Source organism: Physcomitrium patens, chromosome 15 (genome assembly GCF_059467195.1).
Source record: "Physcomitrium patens ecotype Gransden chromosome 15, ASM5946719v1, whole genome shotgun sequence".
In the NCBI taxonomy this organism is placed as follows: domain Eukaryota; kingdom Viridiplantae; phylum Streptophyta; class Bryopsida; order Funariales; family Funariaceae; genus Physcomitrium; species Physcomitrium patens.
In genome coordinates, this window is record NC_143424.1 from 15,676,519 (window position 1) to 15,684,308 (window position 7,790).

Genomic DNA, 7,790 nt, shown 5'->3' on the forward strand with positions numbered 1-7,790 from the left:
TAGACCTTCTGTTTTCATGTCCATGACTGTAGATATATATAAATATATTAGCTGATCGATACAAGCTTGTATATGTTTGCACACCAATTTTACTTCAACAGTAGTCACATGAGTCTAAAAATTGAGATGCGACTATTATGGGAACATTCCAAAAGGATATCTCTAAAAGTGACTGTTGATGGTGCAAGGCTGTTGTGAAACCTTATACAGGAGTAAAGGTTCATCATTAACCATAAACTTGTTAGTTGTTTAGATTATAACAATGATATTATAGATAAAGTTAGGAATGACATGAAAATCAGTGGGTTGGTTGAGTAGTGACTCTAAAATTTATTTTGCATGAGTAGGTAGGTGTTGAATGATTGTTGTGAGTGGTTTGGAAGTGCCATTAACAAGGACATAAAAGTTATTTTTATGTAGAAAACTCAAATTGTAAGATTGAAATTCTTTTACATTTTTGTAATAATAAGAATTTAGAATTAAACAATGAAGCCTGTGAATTTTTTTGGCACATAGCTCATTAATTTTTTATTGATACCATTCTGCAAGGAACATGTCTGTTTAATTTTATTTTCGTTTTGATATGTAACGTTGAGGCTTTATTACATGTAAAATCTTTTACATTAAAAAAAAAAAAAAATAGACTTAAGTTGAAAAACTTTAGTTCGCTGTGAATATATCTCGATATGATTAAAAGATATTATGCAAACAGTGTTCACGAATTGCATAATTTAAAGAACAACTAAAGTTTTTCTCTTCATATTAAGAGTATTACAAAAAAAAATTAAAAAATTGTGACAGGATCGATACAATTCATTCTCAGGGTGTTTGAATAATACAATTTTATTATATGCACCTGTTACTGCTGAAATTCTCACTACATACGGCATGCATAAATGAGAGGAAATGGCAATTCCGATGAGATCAGGTGATCTCTTTTCCAAACGAAAAATTTCTAAAAATAAAAAAGAAATTCCACCAGCTCATAGTTTTTTCTAACAATTCCAGACCCAGAGAAAAGGCAGAAACACAGATTCCAACAACTAGATACTGCATGACACCATGGTTACGTTTGAGCTTGAAGGACACATGCGGCAACCACTCATACCATAAACAACAAGAAAGAAACTCATACTAGAATTGCGTGGACTGCATGGAAAAGAATGTTGAGGGGTTCTCCCTAAAAGAAGACTTTTAAGCAGGATTGCTGACTGCAAGACCAGACCTTTGGTCTTGTGATTAGAGTTTCAGGTCTCCAGCTACCGAAGAATCTTACCATCCACAGTATTTTGGGTTCCACGTGGATTTGGATCGCTTTCCAACGATGAGTTTTTGACCATTTTGTGGTGACGAGGTTTGTGGGTTCAAACGCAATCTTGCTCTAGGATGTCTCGTCTTGCAATTCATGCAATCTCAATGATTGTCCACAGTCCTTGTACCTAATTCTACACCTTTCTGTGCATGAATTGCGGCGCTAGTTTTCGCTTTTGTTAATGCAGAGGAGCTAGCAGTGTGATCTTGCTCCTCGGAATGTCTGCTCAGCCGGATCAATGTGTCGAGGAGGTAAGCTGAAAGTTCATCATGAAGTGCAGATAGGTACTGCATTAGACACTGAGCATTTGAAGCTTTTGGGTTCTTGAAGTCATGCTGGGAGTTGTCCTTTCATGCGATAGCGTTGGTAGTTGTCGATTTGAACTTTGACTGCCATGCAGTCGAAGTACGTGCTCCTCGCTTTCTCGTTCTTGGTTGTGGGAAACCTAAAACCCGCACTGACTCGCACGGAAGTGATTGCGATTTCTGGTTGAAGAAGACAATTCATGAGGCAACGCTTGGTGGACACCTGATAGCAGAGCATCACCTAATCTTCCATTGCGGTCCAAAAGTTGGAAGGTACCACCTCAGGATACAGACCGGAGACAAGCTCACAACGCCCGTGAAGTGAAGAATTCTGCAGACATGTCCATGCGAGACTTGTCTGGTTTAGGGTTACGCTCAAAATTGTCACGAACGATGGTCCAGAGCGTTTGCATGGTCGGACAGTCAATTGTACTTCCATGAGATCCGGTAAATAGTGTGGCTCATCCACAGTACGGTGGACTCATGTACAGTTTTCAAGTCCCAAACGTTTCAAACAAATGCTTACATGCCGTCCAAACCTATACAACCTCAAGAGGAAAATATCACAACAAAAATGTTCGAGTCGTCAAAGACAATCGAAACCTGCTGGAAAAACGAGTAGCATTTCCAAGGTTAATGACTCGAGTGTGATTCTAAATTAATGGACAACCTCCAGGGAGACGTTTTCTACGTACAATTACTATTTGATGCACCCTGTTAAAAGAGTCTTGAAGATTGAACACCTGGCTCCTACTGTCATCACCTAGTTCCACAACAACGATCTGGCCTTGTACAATTTGAACATGAATGTGGTGATCCTTAGCAAATCCTATCTTGACAATGCCGTAATTGGATCCCCTTGTGATCGCCCCCTCCAGTTGTATGTAAATTTCAAACACAAAAAGAGTCCTGTGTTTTCCTATCGCACTCAATTTGAACTTTGATATTGATGCCGATGCTGGTGAATTTTTGAAAATCTAAGTTGATAAGGCTTGAGAGTCTCAATTGGTTTTTGGAATTCATCAGTGACCAAGGTAATGGATTTGGATTTCAGATTGAAACCAATAGGGTGCACAATTTAATCTGATAAGCTTTGTGCGGACGAGAAGTTACGGGGTTCGATGTGGGTTGAGTGTTTCCTGCCTGGGACGAAAAGAGGGTTGTGACTCGAGAAGGATTACTAACCCACTCCCTCGTGAAATTTTGGTACTTTCTCAGCTTCTGTCCATTTCAAAGAGATGAAAAGTAAAAAGGTTTGCAAATAGCCGTTTAGATGACTTAGTCATTGCAACTTATGCGAAGGCAATCCAACCGGATTGATAATGCAGAAGACCCAAGTTAAACTAGGTAGCCAGGTGTGCTGTTTTGCGTTTGATAGATTGTAACTCTGGGTCTACTGTGTAACCTATTGTAATGAATTTGAATATGAAATGTGAGTATGAATGGTGATGTTGTAATGATGTGAATGACTGCAAGAACAAGCAGAGAAGAGGGTGCAACTCGGGACACTTTTACTCCTCGCATGTCCACGTGATGACAATGGTAATGGTTCGAATACCGATCTAACTTGTGCCAATCGAGGATAAAGAATACGCAGCGTTCACCACTATATTCATGATCTTGAAAAGCTCCATGTTCAAGCCCGTGACTAGAAACCCCCGCCAAACATGATTACTGGCCACATAGTCGTGCAGGTGAGGTCGATGATTGCGACCAGCATTAGTTTTTTTTGTTCTCATCAGGCTCTGCCCTGCAAAGCTTCGGGCATGGGGACGAGAAAGGCTCAATGGATACCTAGTTCCACTTGGTCCTCCTAAGATGCCAATTTTGAGCGAGAATGTTGCCTTCAGCAACGTCTATATTATAGCTCCAGTGTCGAATTTCTACGACTTGGTGGCGAATGTTCTCCATCATGAAGTGGGTGAGGCTGGAGACGAAGAAGGGCGATGTGAAACTCGGGATGCATGGCTCTTGTAGTTAGAGCCTCTTTTCCTTAGATCAGTGGTTCCAGACGAGGAAATGCTTTACTGTAGCGATAACGCTATGTGGAAGAATTTTCTCCACTGGACATCTGTGATCCTGCCGAGATCCTTGAAGACTCACTACGAGATGAAAACATCGGTACCTTAGACCCATGCGAAGGTAGCTCAGGACTCTTCTAATGAGAGCGCGGATTTCTGAAGTATTTGGTTATTGATTCTCACAGCAATTTCAGATTATGAAAGTTTGAAGGTTAAGCAGACTGGGGCCTAAAGGAAGGTGCAAAGGTCAAGGTTGAAAGTCCTCGAGGAGGGGTGACGTCAATGCCGAACCCCCATTTGGAGATGGGTCTGTGTGCAGAATTCCAGCATTTTTATGCATCGATGCTTATTTTCTCATCCACACTAACGAAATGCTCACGCACGCTTGTCAGTAATTGCGAGTGATTGCATTCTGCTCTCTCAGTTTCAAATCGAACTTTCCTTAACGAAATTTGGAAGACTCATGTGCAGTACAGGCTGCGGATTCTGGAAATGAGAAGAAGCCACCGTTACTGCAAAGTTTGGGAGCGCTTAGTGTATACTACAAACACTACCATCTGTCTCAACAATCTGCAGTTCAACCTTCCAGGCTTCTAGAGTATTTTTCGAGAGGAAAGAAAAGAACCCAGGACATGTTACTAATGCCCCACCCACGAGGACAGAGAACATGCTTGTGTTTCGTTTCTCAAGTTCAGACTAGCATTTTTGTGTGAGTTTACATTACCTATGATGCCTACATCAAGAGAAGACATAATTCTAATCGTACAATTGTCTGAACTTGGATCGTTGAGTGCAGGTTTGATTCTTGAAGAGTTACCACAAAGTTAACCAATATCGGTCGTAGACTTGTGCCATGATTTAATTACCAGGGTTGCAAACACAGAGTTGCGCCTGTAAAAGAGAATCTAAAGAATCTAGAGGGAAGAAATTGAGGCTAGAATGATGTGAAACGTCATATACATTTGTAAGGATAAGCAAGTCACAAATACAACTCTTCTCAAGGTGGGCTACTCCAATGGAACCAAGGACCAAAACGGCTCAGAAGTGAGACTTGCTCCACACTTCTGAAGTATAGGTTATCAGTGATTCATTGAGACAACCACAAGCCTTCATGAAACGTCCAAGTTATAGAATAGGAGGCCAGGTGAAGAGGTGCAACTATTCCACAGATACACAGAAGTTGACGAAGGGGGTACGAGATAATCCTGCCCTTTGGCACCACCTCGCCTTTCAACACCATTCTATAAAACCAGTAAGGTTGGCAAAACCTCGTTTCAGAGGATATAACCCATCACGTTTACAGAAATATCACTGTTTATATGGGCCACGGGCGTAATCAGGTTGATAGAAGCACATTTAAGCTCAAGTTGGACAACGAGAGGACACAGACTTCTGCATCACCAATTGAGACGGGATGTACTTGAAATGAGTACAGAGAAGCGGGAGAATGAGCGGAAACTTGGTTGAGACAGCGCATCTTGATACGTTTCGTGGGCTCAAATGAACTCCCGGAAACAACAAAAAGCTTCGAGAGGATCTGAGGAAGAAGAAATTTGATTATATAGGGGAGTGCTCCTATTTCCCAAATCACCCATGACGTGTTCAGGAGCAGAACAGCTCTCCGCCAGGCGACAAAATAGCGACTTAGAGACGTTGAATTCCGAACTGCGAAGCCAGGTCGTCACTCTCGACTCTGACAGAAAAGAGATCGAGGAGGAGCTGGCGCACACGAAAAGGTTGTTAGCGGAATTGAAACAGCGGCAACGCGTAGCCATCGCCGAAGCCGCGGACATGCGCATCGAAATTCTCAAGGCAAAGCGCAGATCAAATCCACCTTAACCCGTATAGACCAGGGTTTAGGGTTGTGATATTTTAACCAAAAATGAACAGCAAAAAAAGTTCCGTGCATTTAGTCTGAGCAACTCTTGCGAAAAAAAGCTGACAAATTGGGTGCTGCAACCGATTGAGATGGTGAGGACTGAGTCCGAGACCAGCGATTTTCTTCCACGGTTGAATACCTCTGCACACCCTGAATTCCAAGTGGGTTGCGTCCCTCATTTAACTTAAGTACTCCCTAACCATAAACTGAATGGTAGCTGATTCCCTACGCTGCCTGCATCACCATAGTTGCTGTTTTTCCTTCGGAGAGAGAACGTAGCACATATCTCAAATGTACTCAACTACTATGTTGACAGAGGCCAAGAGGAGATAAGGAGTAACAAGAGTAACACCAAGAGTAATAAAAAGAGTCGACATATGAATCATGTAGACTATCCTGACTGAAGATAAATGTCTAAAAAGATGATTTGTGAGCTGATCTAACGTTCCATAACACCTGCTCATTTTTTTTATTCATCATCTTCATCACTATCATCACCGATGGACATGGGTTCATCTCTATCTGGCAACGCATAAGAACCAGACAAATAAAACGGATCGACTAAGGCATCCAATATGCGTCGCTCTAAGTCCTTCTCCTCAATCCACATAGAACTTTGCTGTCGGACTGCTTCCTTTTCTTTCGAAATTAATCGAAGAAGTCTCTTCTCTCTAAACTGCCGTCGGGCTGCCCTAGATTTCCTCTCTTCCTCCTGAAACCAGAAATTACAAGAATTAAAAATAAAAACTAGACGAATTCTATTACCAAGAGCCATGATCAACTGATAAAACCTCCACTACGAGAATATAGACATTGCTTGTAAACTCACGGCATACAAACACATGACCAGTTAATTAGCTTGGGTCCAAATTCAGACGTTTTCAGAATGCAATCAACTCTACAAATTAGCATCAGGAGGGACGATCGTAATAGCAACCATTATGAATGTCAGAAAATTACGAATTAATGTTGGGAATGGCACTCACGAGCCTAGCACGAAGAGCTTTCATCTCTTCTGCAACTTCTACGGCGCGGATCTGCGATTTTTCCTTCTTAAGTGCCAACCGCTTCTCTTTCTCCACCATAATCCTCTCACGAGTAATCAGCTCCATCTGTCGCTTCTCCTTCTTTCTCCGTTCCTCGTCAGCGGTAAACTTCTTCCGCAGATCCGACATCTGCTTCTCATACTCCCGTCTCATCATAGCTAATTCTTGACCAACAACCTTCTTCCCTCCATTGCTGCCTTCAACAACAGGCGGCCGCACCGACTCGGCCGATCCCACTCCACTCGACGCATCTTCCAGCCCCGTGCTAAACAATCTCGTCCCCGATGTGGCTATTCCCAGACGAGACTCCAGTAAAACCCTACGCAGACATTGCACCCGAGAGACTGCCATGAGACTCTCCCAAACTTCACCAACTTCCAAAAACCTCAAAATGTCATGAGATTGAAATGGCTACCTCCACCTCTGGACATACCAAGTGCGAAGAATAAGAAATGCAATGTTTCGAGAAACTCAAACATCAGGAACACCGTTGGAGCTTCCAAAACCTCGGAAAATGCTCAGATTAGGGTTTTGGCACGGAAATCAGAAGGAGGGCCGAAGACCGCAGAGAAAGTTGACCTGTGAGCTTCAAACGATGTTGACAAGAATGAATGCGACTGTTCATCGACTAGCCAGGAAGGATGTGTTCAGGATCAGTATTTCCTTTTAATTTTTCGAATATTCTCATCGCCAACTGCGTTCAGAAATTTTGATCGAACATTGTGGGATTTGGATGTCTGTTTGTTTGTTTATGGGTTGCGTGTAAAATCTTGCTTCAATAATTGTGGTTGCGAATACTATAGCTGAGGATGGGCCTTTGTTTCGACCAGGTCCTGCAGAGGACCTTCACAATCAGCCTCTTGAGTTTGAGAAGGCCTTCTTTTATGCATTACTGTGTTTGCAATTGTAGCATTTTCTGTTTGAGAATGGGTCTAGGTGTTTTTTATTTTGAAAATTGCACTAGTACCTAATTGTGGAAGGTAAAATAGAAATTGCAACAATAAGGTTCTAACAATTCTATTAGAATCCTAAACAAACTCCAAATAGACATTAACAATTTTAATTAAATTTCAATTAAATCCAAAAAAATACTTAAAGAAATTGCATAAGAATTATTTTTAAAATTATAAATTAAATTTTTTTAAAATATATATATATATATAATATAATAAAAAATCTTAAAGAAATAATAAAATAGAAATCCTAAAAAATATCAAATAAATCTTT

The 7,790-nt window shown here is 41.2% G+C and overlaps 1 protein-coding gene and 1 long non-coding RNA gene across 3 annotated transcripts; one reads left to right on the forward strand and one right to left on the reverse strand.

Annotated features, from left to right (window-relative positions):
• LOC112292023 (uncharacterized) lies at window positions 1-3,057 on the forward strand. Its single transcript, XR_016506807.1, has 3 exons — window positions 1-1,354; window positions 1,479-1,563; window positions 1,808-3,057. It is a non-coding gene; the product is annotated as an uncharacterized LOC112292023 (long non-coding RNA).
• Window positions 3,058-5,847: 2,790 nt separating this feature from the next.
• On the reverse strand, window positions 5,848-7,097 carry LOC112292022 (uncharacterized). Of its 2 annotated transcripts, none has more exons than XM_024540102.3 (2): window positions 6,504-7,097; window positions 5,848-6,229 (listed from the first exon to the last, which is right to left on the reverse strand). In XM_024540102.3, the coding sequence occupies exons 1-2, from the start codon at window positions 6,912-6,914 to the stop codon at window positions 5,987-5,989; spliced, it is 654 nt and encodes a 217-aa protein (XP_024395870.1). In that variant the 5' UTR covers window positions 6,915-7,097; the 3' UTR covers window positions 5,848-5,986. The 2 variants fall into 2 exon arrangements, with proteins under 2 accessions (XP_024395870.1, XP_073395108.1); XM_073539007.2 differs by having other exon boundaries at window positions 6,478-7,051.
• Between the last annotated feature and the right edge of the window lie 693 nt (window positions 7,098-7,790).

What these genes read in the sequence shown, in the direction of transcription:
- LOC112292022 (XM_024540102.3), bottom strand. Translation starts at nt 6,914, where the DNA reads ATGGCAGTCTCTCGGGTGCAATGTCTGCGTAGGGTTTTACTGGAGTCT. An exon ending in AAGCTCTTCGTGCTAGGCTC is followed by an intron (nt 6,230 to 6,503) that starts GTGAGTGCCATT and finishes TTCTGGTTTCAG; the next exon opens with GAGGAAGAGAGGAAATCTAG.